Genomic DNA, 21,484 nt, shown 5'->3' on the forward strand with positions numbered 1-21,484 from the left:
GAGTAATTCCCTTCCTATTCACTCCTATTGAACATAGGGCTGACGGACTTTTCCCTAGTGCTTATTTCATACAGAAGTACATGCTTCATAGCTACAGTTAAAATGTCTTTATTGTGTATGCTGCTGAAGTTCAGGACTCTGTTGGTTCATAGCTAGATCCTTAGCTGTTAGAATAGTAAGCACTCAAAAAATTTAAGCAACTCACATATAATATATCAAATTTATAGCAGAGCAACCATAAAAAATTTTGTAGCATAAATCTTGTTTGGGATAAGCTAATTTAATGATCCAAGATTGACTGTTATAGATATTTACATTTTATATTGTGGAATACAGTTTGCTAATAAAATATTATTAAATTATTTAGTATTTAATTTATTTCATTTATTTCAAGATATGCATTTTTTTACATGTTCATCTCTCCGCACTCAGGTAGCATCTCATAATAGATGGAACCTTACAAGTTGCTGTCAGCCAGGTGGCAGTTGACACACATGAAAAATCTCTACTTGTCGTTTTCCAGTAACATCAAGATCAAAACATCATAGATACTAGGAAATAATATAGTGTTCTAAAATATGGAGAGCATTTAAATAGACCTGATATAAGACTGGCATGTCCAAGCATGAGCCTCTCCCCACTCCAGCCACCCCATGCACTGTGGCTGCTTTATTCTTCCCATGGAAATCTCCTCCCAAGGCTATGATATTCAGCAACTAAAGGATAACTGTCCTACACAGTAGGGGCCCTTCAGAACTCTGCTCCAGTTCAAAGCCAGGATCCTTTCTGATTGCTCAGTACCATGCCATAAAGCTATAAAAATTTTAATATCACTCCTATATCACATCAGTCTTTTCAGATGATTCAACTCAGAGAGTAAGGCATAGGAATTGTGATCCCCAGATTTTATAGATGAAGAAATAAGACCCAGCAAGGCAATGTTACCTGCCCTGTTATGCAAACCTCATTCTAAACTGATGCCTGCAGTAATAGCGACAGAACAAGGTGAAGAATCTGAAATCCAAGCAAGCGCAGGCACTAAATTTGTGCAATTGAAAGACCAAGTTAAAATAAGCAAAATCCCAGTAAAAGATAAGCAGGCAATTCAGACATTCCCTCAGCCGGGTAGTGCCAGGGTATGCGATATGGGAGTGAAGTAGTTCATACCCAAGAGTGGCTAACTTGGGCAAGCCTACAGATGGAGCGCAGACAAAGAAAATGGCTAGATTCGATCGAGAGGGTGCGCATTGAATAGCAGCACTGTCCGGACAGCCCTGGCGTTACTCTGTGAATGGAACGAATGGCCCCTCCAGGAAGTGCCTTTATAGGCTGCACCTAAACTTCTCTCAGTATTGTCAACGATGTTGTATATATTCTTGCCACAATATGAACACTGAGAAAAATGTAGAAGGGAAAAGAGACAGTTTAAGTAAAGGTAGGGAAATATAGAAGGCAAGTAAACATGAAATAGGAAGTAACTAAAGAATTAAAAGAAATCTTGAAAAGCAAAAGAAAATTATATAGGTTTTGATATCAAGCTATTAAAAAGCATGAAAGTGTCTCAAAAAATACATGATCAGTAGCAAAAATATGTATGTAGTGACTAAATAAAAAACTATTTTTGATAGAAAATACAAAAGTAATTCTTGAGTCCCAAATTCTACATATGAGGGTAGACTAAATTGGGACTTGGGTGTTCTTTCTCTGGTGGAAAGATATAAAAATATTATGATAATATATTTAAGAAATATTCTGATGGGAACTTCAGACTAATTTTAAATTCTTGGCTGCACCACTTACTTTGCAACGTTATATGTAACCTGTCTGAGCAGAAGCATTCTTATATTTAAAATGGCAATATTATTGTGCACCTCAAAGTCCTTGTGAGGGAACGTACTGAAGTGCATAGGCCCCTTGGCATATAAGTTCTCACTAGAAAACGGCAACTGTTACAGCAGCTAGAAGCTTATCGCTACCTCCAAATATCCCCACCAGCCATCTCAGCCACATGCTCTTCACTGAAATGTATCTATTGTCCTTGACATGTTGAGCTTCTGCTTCCACAGTAATTGTTAAAGAGATTGCTGTTCCAGGCAATGTCATGAACTAAGTATTCATGTACAGCTCACCTAAAATACTGAGGTTAAAAAAGTATTTAAAATAGACTTTATCATTTTAAGCAATTTAGGTTCATTGCAAAACTGAGCAGAAAGTAGAATTCCCATACACCTCATACATACACAGGCTCCCCGCTATGAACAGCCTTCACCAGAGAGGTGCATTTCTTATCATCAGTGGGCTTACACTGACACTTCATCACCCAAAGTCCTTAGTTTACATTAGAGTTCACTTTACCTACACACTTATTTCCATGGGTTTGAAAAAATGCATAATGACATATATCCATCATTATTGTATCATACAAAATAACTTCACTATTCTAAAAACTGTTCTCTCCTCCTTACCAACAAAGGTAGAGAATTCCTCAAAAGTCAGAAATAATAAAATGTGAATATAAGCATGAATAAGTCTTGAGACATAATATACAGCATGATGACTATAGCTAATACTGTACCGAATATTGATCATTTACTGAGAGTAGATTTCAGGTGCCCTTATCTCAGACACACACAAACACACATAAAATAACTATGTGAGGGTATTGTATGTCAACTAACTTGTCAGTAGTAATCATTTCTCTACATATATGTATATCAAATCATCAGGTTCTGCACCTTAAACATAATTTTTATTAAAAATAAATGCTGAAAATTATAAAAGGAAATAAACACAAATATTATACAGCTAGGTGTAGCAAGTAATGGCTTAGGAGTGATCTCTCCAGAGTAAGTGGGAATGTGTCTTCTAGTACCTGGCAGAAGCAGTCAGTCTTTCTGAGTTGGATAAAGTCACAACTCTAAAAATTCATATATATATATAAGTATATATAAACTGAAACAGTCACAAGATTACTAAACATTTGAGGTAAAAGGCACTAGAGTGAGAACAAATAGAAAAAACTAGAGAATCAGTTCATTGAATCATGAATGTAGTAGATTTATCAGCTACAGAATAAAAATGTCTTTAACTTGATGAGCTGCATAATGTATTATATATTTTCATACATCAATATGTATTTTAAAATATAATGAAGCTAGTAAAATATAAGCAACTAGCAAAATTAGGAAGCTTTGAAAAAACTGGATGGCAGTTCTAGAAATTAAATATGATTAATAAAATCATAAAAACAAATTGTAGTTAATATTATAAACTCAATAGATGGATTAAACATGAAGTTCGATTAATTGAAGAAAAAAATCGTGAGCCGGGTCTACTGTCAGTATGCATTATCTATACAATTAGCTATTAAATACCAAAGACAGCACACTATTTTAGGTTGTTACCAAACATTATAGACCTGAAATTTACTCAGGAATCATATGACCTAAAGTACTGGCTTTTTTTTTTTTTGTTTAAGAGACTTAGGAAAATTTTCTGTCTTCTGCCTCTATAATGCAAAAGAATATATTAGTGGCACTGTTAACCCCTATGGACATGAAAAGAAAGTACTCAGCTGTGGTCTCAAACCATTCTACACTCACGGGTTTGCCTTAGCATTGGCAATATAGTTAAAGGGCACAAGTTTAAGATTTAGAGGGTTTCTGTTTTGTCACTGGCTAGCTGTTGCATCCTGGGTAAATCCTTAACTCACCTGAATCTCAGTTTTCTCATTTGAAAAAAAAGAAAAAAGATTAGTTATATGCTTTCTTTTTACTATGAAAGAAATTAGTTTTCATTTCTAAATTTATCTCTGGGTATAAGCTAGTATAAATACATTAAGACAAACCCCCTATCCTTAGACTAGTAATTAAACAATATGATAAGGAGCTCTAATAAATTTCTTTCCTGAGGAATTGATACCTAATATTCATACTATTTTGAGGTGGCTGCCTCAGGAGGAAAGAAAATAAAATGCTATTTGTCGAGCAACCAGAATAACCTTGAGAGACTTTATATATCATTGAGTCTTCACAGCATTCCTATAAAAGAAAAGGAATCATCCCCGTATTATTGAAGAACGCAACCAAGGTTTGGAGCGTGTGTGAGAGTAGTGTGAACTTGAGCCTACACCTGGCTGATTCCAAATGCCACAGTGCTTCCACGTCAGCAGGAAACCGTATTTTCCCACAAAATTTCCCTTAATGTTGTATTTCTGAATATGGAAATGAATGACTTTTTAAAAGGTTCTTAATATACCAGGTGTAATAAAGAACACAGACTTTACTTTTTCTTGTGAATGACTTTTGGAAAATAAGAAAGAATTTTGAACAAAATTTTCCACATTCAGTCACAGAGGAATTTGTAAATTTCTACTATAGAGTTGTTAAATTGTGGGAATGAATAAGCACAATAAGCATTGTAGCCATAGGACATTATGTATGATTTGCTCAGAAACTCCAGTATTCTCTAACTCTGTACTTTTTCTATGGTTAATACTTTCTCAAGAATAGCTTTTTATACACATTTGCATAACACATATACTTAAGACTATTTAAGCATATTTCTTACCTATGCTCACTGAAAGACAAAAAATAACTTTTATCTCCATATGTTTCTGTGCTGCAATAGAATTATAAAACAGCATATTTTGACCTAAAGATGGAACTTATTGACTTCTTATTTTGTATCTTTTAAACTTAAAATGTAAGTGCTTTGGCTTCGTTTTTTTTATTACTATGCTTTTCAAATTAGGGAAAAAAACACCTTTATAAAGAGAATTCTTTTTACAAATTGAACACTTCATATCACTGACACTAAATGGGACATAATATTTTAGTTAAATTAACCATATCTACAGAGTTACTTTAGCCTGAATTCTAATAGAAGGAAAGGAAAGGTAGATCATGAGTTTCACATTCAAGATTGACTTGGGGATTGTGTGGTGAGACAATTTTCTTGCATTTTTGAACATCCTGGGAGGGTGGCACTAACTACCCTTCCATTCCAGATATCTTTTAAAATATAAAGCAAACAGCCTAAGAAGATAGAACTAGTGACTCTTCTGAAGCATAGGGAAGATGTGCTTGCTGTCCAATATAATAAAGAAAATACTCTCTCATCAGTACAAAAGGCAGGTTAATTATAAAATATTGGAGCTCCCGAAGCTTGGGACAAAGCCTTTCATGAGCTCAGTATCTAAACCAATACAGATATGCTCATGTTCACGCTCTTACTGTGCTGTGAATATTAAAGCCCCTTTCCCCTGACCTGGGAGTTTTAAAGAATGCTAGGCAAACTTTCTACCTGAAAGTGGCATCAAGTCTCAAGCCTACAAATTTGTCGACATAGAAAAACATTCCTTTCACAATTTAATAAATAAATGAGTTACCAATAATAGGTACATGCAATTATATGATGAATCATCTTGCTTTACAAACTGTTCTTTAAACTTGTGTATATTTTATCCCATATTTTGGTTGATTTGTGGAATGCTATTAGGAATCATGCATGTGCAATTATTGCTTATAAATTATCTAGTAGTTTTGAGGAACACTAACATAATTTTCAGGACTGTAATAATATCATATATGCCTGGCTGTAGGTATGATTTTAAAACAGATATTAATGGGAATTAGCACAAGCCAACCATATCCCAGGAAACATCAAATAATCTTTTATAGCAGAGAGGGCCAAAGTTTTGAAATCACAAAGACTTTGGGTCAAAAATTAAAATTGCCATTTCTAAGGTATGTAGACACCATAAATCAGAAAATTATATATATTTTTTTAATTTATAGGACTCCTCCCCCAGGTCCTCAAATGATTTTGTGAGTTTGTCTCACAGATTGGCAAGACATGTTTTCATTTTACCATACATGAAACTAAGATTTAAAGTGACAGTAACCATTTTTCTGATTCTTATATCAGTTCTCTCTCTACAACCAAGCTATTCAAAATGATAAGCATCCCTTGATGGTGTGGCTCAGTTGGTTGAGCCTCCTCCTGTGCACCAAGGGATGGCTGGTTTAATTCCCCATCAGGGCACACGCCCAGGTTGCTGGCTCAATTCCCAGTAGGGGGTGTGTAGGAGACAGCCTATCATTGTTTCTCGCTCTCTCTCCCTCTCCCATCTGCTATCTCTAAAAATCAATAAAAACATATTTTTAATGTGATAGACAATGTTTTGATGATATATGTTTCCAACATGGTGAAATAAATTGAAAGCCAACTTTGGTTACTATTTCTTCTACATAGATTGAGAAGCCCTCAGTTGTATATGATTCCCTAGGCTTTAGGAGAGGTTCTTGTAATGAGTACATAGAATAAAAACAAAAGGGAAAAAATTAGTAAAACTTAAACTGCAGAAATACTTTTGGACAAAGAGAGGCTAAATGATTTCTGTGATATTAGGATAGATGAATAAATTTTGACAGAAAAATCTTTAAAAATTGTAGGGCTAACAATAATACAAACTTACATTTGAGAAAATAAAGAGTGGTGGATATATTCCTCTGCTGAGACCAGAATAAATTCAGAATATAATTTAAAAAGCAATCTTAAAATATAAACTTATTGTAATATTAGTGGCCCAGTGCACGGAATTCGTGTGCTGGGCTGGGGGGGGGGGGAGTGTCCCTCAGCCCAGCCTGCACCCTCTCCAATCTGGGACCCCTTGAGGGATGTGAGGGATGTCCGACTGCCCGTTTAATGGGCAGTCGGACATCCCTCGCACAATCCAGGACTGCTGGCTCCCAACTGCTTGCCTGCCTGCCAGCCTGATCACCTCCTAACCACTCCCCTGCCAGCCTGATTGACGTCTAACTGCTCCCCTGCTGTCCTGGTTGCCCCGAAGTGCCCTCCCCTGCTGGCCTGGTCACCCCGAACTGCCCTCCCCTGCTGGCCTGGTCACCCCTAAATGCCTTCCCCAGCTAGCCTGATCGCCCACAACTGCCCTCCTCTGCAGGCCATCTTGTGGACACATAGGGGCAGCCATCTTTGACAACATGGGTGTGGCCATATTGTGTGTTGGAGTGACAGTCAATTTGCATATTACCTCTATTATATGGGCTACTACCCCAATTTGATAGAATCAACTCTACATATGTAGCTGAATTGAAAAATACATTTTAATTTATAATAAAATAAGACATCATGAGTCAGTCTAGGACAAATAATAAATATCAGAAAAAATATACAAATAATTTATATTAATTGTTATTAGTTACTGATTATAAGATAAGAATACTTATTTTAAGGAATAAAGTCTATCTTGAAAATATCTGTGGGAGAGAACAGATCTGAGAAAACAGAATATAAATTTTAGGAATTAAGTAATTGAAATTAAAATCTATAATATGGTTTTGCCTAAAGATCAGTCAAAGCAGAATAAATCATGAAGTTGATATTATGTTATAAATATTATCTAGAATTCAGTGCAGAGAAGCAAAGAGATGGAAAATTTAAGACATGAAAATATATAGAAAAAGTTATAGAAGGTTTGTTATGTGTAGTTGGAGTTCCAAGAAGATATCTAAGATAAAATGAGGCAACAGAAATATCCAATAATATAATGAGTGAAAAATTCCTGAACTAGATGAAATATATTTATCCATAAAGTCAAGAAGTTGAGTGAATCATAAGCAGTATAAATTTTAAAAGAAATCTACATCTAGATGCATCAGAATAAAATTGCACACAATAGAAAAAAAATATTAAACTAATGGGAAAAAAAGTTTGATAGCTAATGTCTTTTCAATGATTGGGTAGTTGTATGAATGTAAGTTATAGCCAAACTGGAATTCACCAGAATAAGGACAAAAAACACAAAACACTTTTATAATAACAAAAACGGAGTTTACTACTAACAGATGCATATTAAGGAAATTTATTTAAATGGACAGTCCTATTCACAAGAAAATCCCACATGAAAGATCCCTGGTTTAAAGAAAGGTGAAAAAAATTCAAAAATAAGAAATAATGTTGGTAAAATATAACATATGAATAGCAATGATAATGTCTTGTGAAATTAAATATCACAATGAAAATATAGATATATTAATATATTAATCATATTATTTTATATTATAATATTATATTTTCTGGGATGACAAAATGATAGGCTAATTTAAATTATGTTAACTACATATGTTATGATTTCCAGGGCAAAAACTAAAATGAATATATTCAAACAATATTATTTCCATACTAGTAGCAAGAAAAGAAGTACTCAATTCAAAATGAAACCAAGAAGTAATGAAAAAGAACATAGTGTATTCAGGTGAATAGAAAGCACAAAACAAGGTGATATATATGTATATAATTTTTTCAAATATATCAGTACTTACACTATATATAACTCATTAAATAACCCAGTTAGCAGATAACAAATTTTTCTACATTTTTAAAACACTACAAAGAATCGACACTACTCAACTTCAACACTTACTATAAAGCTACAGTAACCAAAACAGTGTGATGTTGGCAAAAGAATAGAGAAGAGATTAATGGAACAGAACGGACAGCCCAGAAATACTCACACAAATATGGTCAACTGATCTTTGACAAAGAAGCAAAGGTAATGCAACTGAGTAAAGCCAGTCTTTTCAACAGATGGTTGGTAGAATAAGGGGATGTCCCCATTTTAAAAATCACTGAATCTAGGCCTTATATCATTCACAAAAATTAACTCAAATCAGATCACAGAACTAAACGTAAAATGCAAAACTCTAAAATTCTTAGATAATATTGGGAAAAAACCTAGATAACTTGTGTATGGCTTTGACTTTCTAGATATAATACCAGAGGCACAACACATGAAATAATTTATAAGTTAGGTTTTAATAAAATAAAATTCCTGCTTTGTTAAAAACAATGTTAAGAGAATGAAAAGACAAGCCACAAACTTGGAGAAAAATATCTGCAAAACTTGTATCTGATAAAGGACTGCTACCCAAGACATACAAAGAACTCTTAAATTATCCACAAGAAGATAGCACATTGATATTTAAAAACGGGCCAAAAACATTAGCAGATACACCGATGACAAATAAACCTATGAAAAAAATCTCCACATTTTATTTAATCAAGGAAATGCACATTACAGTGAGATACCACTGCACACCCATGAGAAAGGCCTAAATCAAGAGCACTGACAATACCAAGTGTTGGTGAGGATGGAGAGCAATAGAGCTCTCTTCCTTGCTGGTGGGGATGCAAAATGGCATAGCACTTTGGAAGACAGTTTTGAGTTTTCTTTTAAAACTATACACACTCTTACCATCCAGTAGTTACACTCTATGTTATTTACCTATAGGAATTGGAAAGTTACATCCACACAAAAAAACCTGCACGCAGATGTTTATAGCAGCTTTCTTCATAATTGAAAAAATTTTGGAAATAACCAAGATGCCCTTCAGTAGATGAATGGATAAACTGCAGTACATCCAGATAATGGAATATTATTCAACACTAAAACCAGACGAGCTATCAAGTCAGACATGGGGAAGGCATACATGCATAATACTAAGTGAAACAAGCCCATCTGAAAAGACTACATACTGCATGATTCTAACTATGTAACATTCTTAAAAAGGCAAAACTATGGAGACAATTAAAAAGGACAGTATCGCTAGGGGTCGGGGCAGGGGAGAAGGGATGAAGAGACAGCAGAGGATTTTCAGAGCAGTATGATACCATAATGATGGATACATGTCATTATACATTTGTGCAAACTCATAAAATCCATGGTACCAAAAATAAACCATAATGCACACTGTGGACTTTCAGTAATTATGATGTCTCAGTGTAAGTTCTCAGATCATAACAAATGTATCACTGGGTGGGGGAGGGAAATGTGTTAATAATGGGGGAGGCTTTGGTTGAGTAGGGGCAGGGAGTATATGAAAAACTTTCTATACCTTCCTCCTAATTTTGTTTTAATCTTAAAGCTGCTCTAAAATGAATTGTTATTAATTAAAAAATAATAATATAAGGCAAAAATGAAAGAAGTACCAAGAGGGTTTAAAATTCCCAACTATATTGGGGGAATTTTAAGGTATCTTTCTTAGTAATTTATAGAACAAGTACTCAAAAACTCAGTAAGGACATGGGTTGATAAACCAATTGAATAACATTTGCATAAAAGACATACATAGAAGACACAACACCTAGAGGATGTACATTATCCTCAAGCACACACAGGACATTCACAAAACTTTAACATATACTGGACTTAAATCAGTTCTTAAAAAGTTCTTAAGGATTCTAAAGCAAACAAAGCTATTCTATAATATTTAATACACTAGGGGCCCGGTGCACGAAATTCGTGCACTGGGTGTGTGTGTGTGTGTGTGTGTGTGTGTGTGTGTGTGTGTGTGTGTGGCAGGGGGTGTCCCTCAACCCAGCCTGCCCCCTCTCACATACTGTGAGCCCTCAGGCGTTGACCCCCATCACCCTCCAATCGCAGGATCGGCCCCTTGCCCAGGCCTGACGCCTCTGGCTGAGGCATCCGGCCCGGGCAGCGGGGACCTGCAGCTGCAGAGGCCCCACGATCGTGGGCTTCGCTTTAGGCCCAGGCAAGGGACCCCTAGTTCCTGGGACTGCCAGCTTCGACCGTGCCCAGCTCCCATCGCTGGCTCCACCCCTACTTCCTGCTATCACTGGCCAGGGCGGAAAAGGCACCTGATTCTCCGATCATGGCTGGGGGGCAGGGCAAAGGCGGCCCCAGGGCCGCCTTTGCCCTGCCCCCCAGCTCTTAGCTCCCCCCTGGGTTTCCGATCACTGTCAGTGGCAGGGGGCTTCTTCCTGCTTTCCCTTTCGCCTCCCTGCATTGTGCCTACATATGCAAATTAGCCGCCATCTTGTTGACAGTTAATTGCCAATCTTAGTTGGCAGTTAATTTGCATATAGCCCTGATTAGCCAATGAAAAGGGTATCGTCGTATGCCAATTACCATTTTTCTCTTTTATTAGTGTTGATAGGTGATTATAAAGGAAATCAAGAATGTCAAGGTTATAAACTTCATCATAGTGGTTACCCTAAGAGAAGTAAGATATTTTGGAAAAATAGTGTTCTATTTTTTTTAATGATCAGAGGTCACATGAAATATTTATGCATATTTTATTTATACTAGAGGCCCAGTGCATGAAATTCATGTAAGAGTGGGCCTCCCTTCCTCCGGCTGCCGGCACCGGCTTCCCTCTGGCACACGGGACCCGGGCTTCCCTCGCAGCCCCGGCTTCATCCGGAAGGTCGTCTGACTAGAATATTTTGCTTTTATTATTATAGATAATTCTTTAAAATAATTTATATAATTTCCATAATTATGTGCATATTTAGAATATATTTATTTATAAATCTTGATATAATCACATGGCATATACAGTATTTTGCATGCATCGTATATATCTCAATAAAATACAAGTAATTTAAAAGCTCCCAGTGCTCACTTTTGCAGCACAGATGCAGTGCTAAAATTGGAAGGATATGGAGATAGCATAGCTTCTGCACAAGGATGACATGCATATCCATGAAGCATTCTATATATTGCTTTATTTTCTAATGTTTATGGATAACAAAACAATGTCTCTGATAAATGGGGTGACTTGTCCAATTGAGGGCCCTTCAAGCTTAAAATTCCACTCCCAATTTCTCCTCCAAACAAATGAAAGAGCTTCTACAAATCAATATTTATATAAATATTTTACAGCTAGAAATTAACTTTGTTTACAGGAAAATCTATAATGCCTTATCCTGACTTCTTTGTCTACTACAGTGTGAGTGGATCCATAATGCTTTTACATATCATTTCAATTAAAAGTGAAATCCATAAATGAAGACCCTGATTCATTTACAAATGAAATTCTGCTACATAAAGCAAAATTCTGTCTTTTTAAAGATAATATAATAAAATTTTAAAATTTTGCACTAATGGAGTATGAAAATTCTTACATCTTCAGGAGGCTATGGGAATATTTTCTCAAATTATTACCTAAAGAAAACAACAATTTTGGTACCAGGTTTATTAGTCTCTAATTAATATATTGTCACTCAAAGTGTGAAGGAAAATTATTTTTATTTATTGCATTTTATAATGCAAGTGATATTAATATGCATTTAATACTCCATATGATGTTATTCCTGTCTATAATAGAAGCATATATATATTCTAAAGTTCGACAAATATAGAAATTATTAGGTGAAAAACATTAATGGACATTAAGAAATGCATTATGAATGTGTAGACATGTGCCATGAGCGATAGCTATAAAAAGTTATTACAATGATATTTTTAAAATGTTTAATTGTTCCATCAAGCCTCTATATTAATGTATCAATATAATAACACTTTCTTATTTTCAAATAAAACTAGTAAGGAAATTAACAATCTCTACTTGGCTTTCAATTAATAATACTAGTACACAAATGAATAGAATTATGGATTTTTTTTTTTTTTTTTTTTTACCAAAGAGTAAAAACTATTCGATATGTCAGGGACCTAAAGTCTTAACACTATACTAAAAACCAAAAAACTCCCAAACCAAAAACAGTAGGCAGTAGAATTTCTAACATTGTATTATTTTAAAAGTCAACCTACTTACATCATCAGGCATTATTCTATCAGGTGGGCCCTAGTTTGGATGACCTACTATATTAACACTCCCTGAGGGAGTTTGAGTTGGATAGAGGAATATTTTCTGAGACTAATTAAATTGAGAAAGTGAAACAAGAGAGAATCATGTCAATGGAACCTCTGTCATGGTTAGTCCTGAGCAATTGCTCAAAATTATTTGAAATAACTTCAAATCAATTAGGACTGTATACCCTTCTTATCTCTTATTTTTTCTTTCTTAAAGGCACAGTAAAATCCTTATATAGTATGAAATAAAATACATTTAAAAATACCTGTTACAGATTTAGAATTCTGATAAAGAGGCCTTCCTAGACTCAACCCCAGAATAGTGTTCTGTGTAGTTTTGTGGTTAATCCTGGAATCTTCCCCTCCTGCCAGTGACTCCCCGGAACCTTGTTCTGGGTCTGGATTTAGAGACTTCTGCATAGTCTCACCTCTAGGGTAGGGGAGTCTTAGTGTGTGGCAATTTAGATAGTACAAGCCTATGCATAGGAGAGTTTAATTCACTTTTTAAAAAAATAATAAAATGGCTACAGTTGTTAAATAATTCATATATATTAGGCAATTATTATTATGTATTATTATATACATTTTAAGAGGAGAAAACAGACAGAGAGAAAGTAAATAATTTACCCAACATTACACAGCTAATAAGTGAAAAAGCCAACTTACTTTGTTCAAGTCTATAGCTAGGCAGATAGAAAGATGACTAAAGTGAAGTCTTTTCTCTAAGGACCAAGTTAATTTATTCTGTAATTAATTTCTCATATGTCACGATTCCAGCGCCTCTTTTAACGGAAAATTAAGTGTTGTGCCCGATTCACTGGAAGCCATAAAAAGCAATTTTAGGCAATGGTAGTTCTAAAAACAATGCCCTATTTACACGTAGCATTTCTTAAAAATGGATAAATCTGCCAATACCATGGCAGAGAAGAATCAGTATTACTGATTTTCCATTTTACTTCAGGCTCAAGGTCTTGGCACATCATTGTCTGATCCTATCACTTAAAACTTTGATATTTTTTAATCATAGATTTTTTGATTTTTTATTTTAAATTATTACATTAAAATAATATTCATTCGATGATTGAGGTTTTTTTTGTCACCACCTTAAATTTTGTGCCTAAGGTATTTCATTTGTCCCACTTAACTTGCCCTCGTTCTAGCCCTAGATAACAACAAACATGGAGACATATTATAAGTTAATATCTCTATGACTTTACCAACTTGTGATTCTTGAGCTCTCACAGTAGAAACCAAAGAACCACCTTTATGTGCTATATGGTACTCTGCTAGGAAGATATAAATGAGGAGATACAGATCAACTGAACAATACCAATGACAAAACTTTTAAAGTGCTTTCAGAATTGTACATAAGTTGAATACAGACACTTATTGTAATTGGTTGATAAGTACACTAATGTCCACTTTGTAAAAGAATATTTGTTATTCCATAGAGATTCACTTAAAAATAGTAACTCCATAATATTAAATGTTCTGTCTACTGTCTGCAGAATCCATATATTTTAAAAGATATAATTTAGTAACTCATTTTTATTTTTCTTTGCTTTCATTAAAAAACATTCATACACTCTATGTACTACCCAACCCCCAAACAGATGAATTTTGAAAATGAATTCAAATGTCAGGGACTAGCAAGTATTTTTCATTCTAGTACTTTTTTTTTCACTCTTCCTGCCATAAAATACAATGAAATATGTAAAGGAGTGATTAGTGCTGCAGTTAGCCTTTCACCCTTACATATAGCTTTGGCTCTATTCCCAAAATTTCTGTTTTTAAACTTTTGTACAAACAATCCTTTTCTTTATTCATGAAGTCATTTTTCCTTAGTGATCAATTACATATATATTTAATATATTTTAAAAGAATAGGGATGTTGCTTGTCACACACAAATGGCTCTTAGAGAATTATTGGTTACATGCCAGTGCTGTCAACATTCCAACAACACGTTGGATTGGTTAAGGAAGAAGCCATAAACAGCCTATCAACAAGTATTTATACAAATGTTAATGAATTTAAAATTCTATTAGTGTAACATTTATGCCAAACTCCAATTTTATTTGTGCTTTATTTGTGAGGTATGATGCAATAACTTCTTTTAATAAACACATACGGACCACTTATACTTTATAATGTAAATCACATTTTTAGTATTTCCAGCATAAAATACATAGAATCAGCCATTTATCAAAGTTACCAAAAATATTTCTATCACATGGAGCATTTTGCTCAGCATGCAACCATGTCCTCCAAAAGCTTTTGGTAAAGAAATGAACTCATCTCTATCCATGAAACTAAGAGTATTTTATTATTATATTACCGAGGAAAGCCATTACAGGAAAAGAAAATAGTCATGGGAAAATTGCCATAAGTATAAAAATATAAATAATTAGCCCTTTTTGTGTGCCCCAAATGACAATTGAATCTTAATCTCCCTCTGTATATATTATGCTATATTTGAAAATTTAGAAAACTGGTTTATTTGAAGCATATGGGTTTAATGAACCTTTATTTTGCTTTTCATAAAGAAAGGAATATTTCCATTAAAAAAAGAATTTATTTCTTTTGGTAAACTTCTTTAAAACTGAACAACTTTTTCTAGGGTTGCATACATTATGAACATTTTATAAAGAAGCCTTATATGACAGAGAAGTTTTTCTGGTATTTTTTTTCTAATTTAATACCTTTAATTGTCAGATTTTTGAAACATCATCAAATCATTTATTCAATAACAACACTCAGCAGATAACAGAAACAGGCTACACATATTTATTTCCATTTAGCCTGAATAACCAGTTTTACTCAACAATGCTCTCCTAAGTTTTGCTATGACGAGGGAAGATAGCATTTTAAATTGTCCATCTTTTAAAAATTGAAATGACTTTCTAAACAGTCATTAAGAAAGGAAGTGAGGTCTGTTGTTACTTCACCTCTTTCGTTTCTGATTTTTTTTATTAGGGTCCTCTCTCTTTGTTTCTTGGTGAGCCTGGCTAGAGGTTCATCAATCTTGTTTATCCTTTCAAAGAACCAGCTCTTGGTTTTATTGATCTTTTGTGTTGTTTTTGTGGTCTCTATGTCGTTTATTTCCACTCTGATCTTTATTATCTCCTTCCTTCTGCTCACTCTGGGCTTTTCTTGTTGATCTCTTTCTAATTCTTTAAGTTGTAGGGTTAGATTTTCAGCATGTAACTCCCTGGCAGCCTCAGATTTGAGGGGCATATTTAACTCAGGTGGGGTGGAGGGTAGGTGGCAGGTCTCCACTGCCACACCCCCTATGGGGTGAGGTGGTCTAAGCTGGGAAATCTGGGACACAGTTGTCTTCCTTTCCCAGGGGAGAAGTTGTTGGAGTTTTTCCAGCAGAAGACTTGGCACAGAAACTTCCCTAATCCCCCTATCTCCTCTCCATGCAGGTGATACCACGTTAGTTGTCAATTTTTATTCCAATCTAATTTGACTTATTGAGGAGAAGTTTCTATTAAAATAATTAAGCTAATCATCCTATCTAATAAAAGACAACATGGTAATTAACCGTACCTTCGTTACCATCACCATTGGCTGATCAGCTTGATATGCAAATTAACCACCAACAAAGATGGCTGCTAATTTGCATACTGCAGGCAGGGTGGGACACCAGGAGCCGCCATCCAGGCACTCGTGTGTGACCTCAGGAGCTGCAGAAAGCCAGGCCACAGGCAAGGCGGCCCCCTGGGATCCAGGAGCCCATCGGCGAGGTCTGCAGGCAAAGCAGTGATCAAGCTATGAGGGAGAGGGTGGGGGGTGGAAGGAGCTACAGGAGCAGCTCTGGCTGGAGACTGAAGACTCCGGCCAGAGCGAGGAGCAAAGACTGAAGGCTCCAGTCGCAGCAAAGACTGTGTCCAGAGCAAAGATGGAAGGCGGTGGCCAGAGTGAAGGTCTGGGTCCTGGGTCCTATACAATAAAAGCCTAATATGCTAAGAGTCCAGTCATCTGGTCATCCATTCAACCAATCAAAGCGTAATATGCTAATGATATGCTAAGGCCACTCAACTGCTCACTATCATGTGCATTGACCACCAGGGGGCAGATGCTCCAACCTGTAGGTTAGCTTGCTTCTGGGGTCCGGCTGATCGGGACTGAGTGAGACAGGCTAGACATGCCCTGGAGCCCTCCCGTGGTCTCTCCCCGGCTGGCCAACCTCCCGCGTCCCTCCCTGGCTCCGATCATGCACCAGTGGGTTCTGTCAGCCTGGCCTGCACCTTCTTGCAATCTGGGACCCCTTGGGGGATGTTGGAGAGCCAGTTTTGGCCCGATCCTGCTCAACGCAGGAGCTTCCCCCTTGTGGTCAGTGCACTCCCACAGGGGGAGCACCGCTCAGCCATAAGCCAGGCTCATTGCTGGCAAGCACAGTGGTAGTGGCGGGAGCCTCTCACCTCCGCAGCAGCGCTAAGGACGTCTGACTACTGGCTTAGGCTTGCTCCCTACGAGAGGGCTCAGGCTGGGCTGTGGACACCCCCCTCCACCGAGTGCACGAATTTCATGCACCAGACCTCTAGTGTTTAGATAATGGGGTATCCTTCACAATGCACAGGTTTGTATCCACCCTAAAATTCTAAATTCCAGCTCTACCTTTCTCAGGGCTCTGAGAGGACATTAATCAACTATGGCAATGATTCCTTTACTTCACCAATATTTATTGAGCACCATACTACTATGTCCCATTTAAATAGCTTATACTCTAGTAGCCAAAACAGACACATTGAATAGGAAAGTAGGATATAATGTAACAGATGTTATTATGGGATCTATAGGATCCTTTGGAGGACATCTCTTACCTAAACTGAATAAGGAATGCAATCTTGGAAGCTCAGGGGCTTACCCCAAAGAACGTAATTTCTAAAGCTGAGATCTGAAGACCTGAAGCAAGAACATGGTTGGTAAAGTGGATAATACCAAGAACAAAGTTTATAGGCAAAAGAGATCATTTTGAACAATTATATCTGGGTGATTGAGGCAGGAACCTAACACATGAATTTCTTAAAAGTATATGCAAGGCTTGTGTGCTATGCAAAAAATTTTGCACATTATCCAAAAGCAGTGATATGCAAATTAACCATTTAAGTGCAACATTCTGGCTTCTGAGTTGTACATTGACAATGGTGGTAGTGTGGTAGCAACTTGGAAAAGGTGGTTTAATGCATGGCTTCAGTCTTTTTACATACGCACTTGAAATTATCTGGGCATATCTACTAAATAGAGAGGTTATGGATAAATACATTTCAGAAGGCAATAGGGAGAGTGATTGAAGAAATTAAATGAAAGTCCTCCTACAGGGAATAGAATAAGATGGAGCCAGGATAGGACCCCAAAGAAGAATCCTGAAACTGGAAGGAATGGCAATGAAAGAGGAATCCTTGAAGGAGACTGAGATTAAGACAGAAGTCAGAAGAAAACATGGAAAGTGTCTGAAACAAAATCCAAAGGAAATAAACCTTTAAGAATGAAGGAGTGGACAACAGTATATAATATTATAGAGGAGGCAGCAAGATAATGCCGGGGTCCAGCCCCAGCAGGTCCAGGGGTCCCCAAAGGTGTGGACGGAGTCGGCGAAGAAGGAAGGACACGGAGACAGTATTCAGTTGATCAGCAGCCTAGCCAGGATCTACAGCCAGGATCTACAGCCAAGTTCTGGTCTGTATCTCCAGAGAGGTTCTGCTTTGGATCTCCAGCGAGGTTCTGTAGCCATGTTCCCTCACTAGGTTCTCCAGACAGGTTCTGTCTGAGATCTCCAGCCAGGTTCGGTCACCAGGTTCTAGTCAGGTTCTCTTGCCATATTTCTGTAGTCAGGTTTAGTCCAGGATCTTTTGCCATGTTCTCTCCAGCGAAGTTCTTTTGTCTGTAGGTTCTGTGTAGGTTCTGTCTTCTGAGTTCTGACTTCTAAGTTGTGTCTGAAGTTCTGTCTCTTTCTGTCTTGTTACAACTGTATTTATACCAGTTGATTCAATCCTATCAATCTCTATTACAAAGGTTAGGGTGTTTCTTATCTCCATTCCAGGGAGTAAAGATTATGTAGCTTAAGCATGATTGTTCGTAGTTAAAGTGATTAATTACCGCCTGGCACTTAGTTGAGGGGTTTTATTCCCTCCCTAACTTCAGGGGAAAATCCCTACCTGGGGATTCAACCTTTCTCGGAGAGGTGACCTTGGTTAAAACACAGCGCCAAGAAGGTGAGCAAACATATTAAGAACAGTATGCCATATATGCCAGGTCCCTTGAAACAGCAAGGATGGACCGGCTCCCGGCAAGATAAGAACTTCAAACAGTCCCAAAGACTTTGCAGTATTAGTGATCTCAGTGTGAACAGCTCCAGTGGAATGATGTGGGGAGAATACATATTGCAGTGGGCTGGCGCATGAATGGCAATGAGTCATCAGAGACTGGACTGTATCTTCTATTTCAAAAAGTTCATCTGATTAGGGAAGATGGGAGAGGAGAGGAAGATATAAAGCCATTTCTAAGAGGCAAAAGAAAGAAAATACCATGAATCCTAAATTATAGCAATGAATCCTAAATTATATGAATACTTGGGATTCAGAGCATAGTTGAGAGTATTGGTCTTAGGAGGAGGGGTGTCTCTCTTACTGTGACAGATATGTTGTCATTACACACTCATTCCTGTTAAAAAAAAAAAAAAAGTACACCTAAATAAAATGGGGCCAGTAGAGATGGAAAGGAGGAGCCAGGTATGAGTGTGATACACAGCAGATGAATTAGAGCATGTTTCTGATTAGATGTTGGTACTTAAGAAATGAGCAGCCAGGGTTGACTGCAAGATATCTGGTCTGGATGCCTTGGGAATTCAGGAGGAAAACAGACTTAGTGGGATGATAATGGTAAAACTAAGTTGTGATTCTGAAATTCAGCTGGATATGAAAATATAAATAAGATACAGGTTGGAGATACCTGGTCTTCTAGGCTGCCAGCCTCATGAGATAATATACAATGTCTCCCTAGCTGACCTTCCTCAGAAGCCAGCACAGTGCCAGGCACAGAGTAGAGAATGTGGTCTCTTAGGTACTTGCAGAATGGGAGCACCATCATCTGGGAATCTTTGAAGGAGCCTGAGAGGAGCACTCAAAGTTTGGCTGTTGCAGAGTCCTTCTGAGAAGCGAGTTTTAAGACAAAGTAAATGGCCTACATAGTTGAATTTAGCAAAAAGGTCAATGAAGGTAAAGAATATATGTGCTTGTCGGAGAAGACAATTTAAAGCCTTCTCAGTAAGGACAATTTCAATTTCATAAAACCAGATTGCAATAAATTAAGGAGGGAACAGAAATTAAAGAAATAGAGACAGAGAGTGGACTTCTCTTACAAAAAAAAGTTAATCAATACCTTTTAGTGTGAAACACAAGGTATTAGAAGATTATAGAATTTGTCCCTGATATTTTATATCTCATTTTAGAAGTTTACTGAATTGAGAGGCACAAACTTATAAATTATAAGGAGGAAACGGCTTATAGTTTAGAAGATATTTAACAAATGTGTTTTCCTAAAGAAGAAAAATATCTTCTTTTGAAAGTAGAATGAAAACTAAAATCAAATAATGGGCAGAAGTAAATATTTGCACAAGTGATAACAGATAAAGGATCACAAGTAGTCAATTGAAAACAAAAACATAAATTCAGTACTAAGATTCAGTAGATTATTGGGGAGAACAGAAAGATATTTTATACTATATGACCTATCAACACTAATAAAAGAGAAAAATGGTAATTGGCGTACGACGATACCCTTTTCATTGGCTAATCAGGGCTATATGCAAATTAACTGCCAAGATTGGCAGTTACCTGCCAACTAAGATTGGCAGTTAACTGTCAACAAGATGGCGGTTAATTTGCATACGTAGGCACAATGCAGGGAGGCGAAAGGGAAAGCAGGAAGAAGCCCCCTGCCACTGACAGTGATCGGAAACCCAGGGGGGAGCTAAGAGCTGGGGGGCAGGGCAAAGGTGGCCCTGGGGCTGCCTTTGCCCTGCCCCCCAGCCATGATCTGAGAATCAGGTGCCTTTTCCACCCTGGCCAGTGATAGCAGGAAGTAGGGGTGGAGCCAGCGATGGGAGCTGGGCACGGTCGAAGCTGGCAGTCCCAGGAGCTAGGGGCCCCTTGCCTAGGCCTAAAGCGGAGCCCACGATTGCGGGGCCGCTGCAGCTGTGGGTCTCTGCTGCCCGGGCCGGACACCTCAGCCAGAGGCATCCTGCAGGGGCAGGGGCGGAGCCCGTGCGATCGCGGCGCCCCCCACTGCCACAGCAGGTCCCTGCTGCCCGGGCCAGATGCCTAGGCCAGAGGCGTCAGGCCTGGGCAAGGGGCCAATCCTGCGATTGGAGGGTGATGGGGGTCAATGCCTGAGGGCTCCCAGTATGTGAGAGGGGGCAGGCTGGGCTGAGGGACACTCCCCCCCACACACATACCCAGTGCACGAATTTCGTGCACCGGGCCCCTAGTAATTAATAAATAATCATATTAAATATGCAAAATGTCACTAGCCACAAAAACATGTAAACTAGATAATATCATATGATTTTTTTGTCAAAATATCAACAACTTTAAATATGTAATATTATAATGTTGACTAGGGACTCAGTGAATTGAGAAACCTCATATAGTTATGTGTTAAATTGATTAAAGCTTTTAAAACTATTTAATAATATAGATTATTTTGAGTTCTTCAAAATATTGATAGTTTTAGACAAGTCTTTAATTCCACATGATCAAATAAATTAACTAAATAGGATAATTACAAACTTCTGTAACAAATTTGTACATCATAGTATAAAACCACTAATAGTATGTTCAGAG

General features: G+C 37.1%; 1 protein-coding gene and 1 pseudogene across 1 annotated transcript in view; both read left to right on the forward strand.

Moving 5' to 3' along the window:
• LRRIQ1 (leucine rich repeats and IQ motif containing 1) overlaps nucleotides 1-21,484 on the forward strand; it is a 251,675-nt gene that overhangs the window by 182,126 nt on the left and 48,065 nt on the right. Inside the window, exon 24 of the mRNA XM_059683729.1 lies at nucleotides 4,870-4,897. Coding sequence (XP_059539712.1) covers nucleotides 4,870-4,897 — 28 coding nt within the window. The remainder of the gene's footprint in view (nucleotides 1-4,869; nucleotides 4,898-21,484) is intronic.
• LOC132228952 (U6 spliceosomal RNA) lies at nucleotides 11,447-11,547 on the forward strand (annotated as a pseudogene).

The sequence above is a fragment of the Myotis daubentonii genome, chromosome 2 (assembly GCF_963259705.1).
Source record: "Myotis daubentonii chromosome 2, mMyoDau2.1, whole genome shotgun sequence".
NCBI lineage: Eukaryota > Metazoa > Chordata > Mammalia > Chiroptera > Vespertilionidae > Myotis > Myotis daubentonii.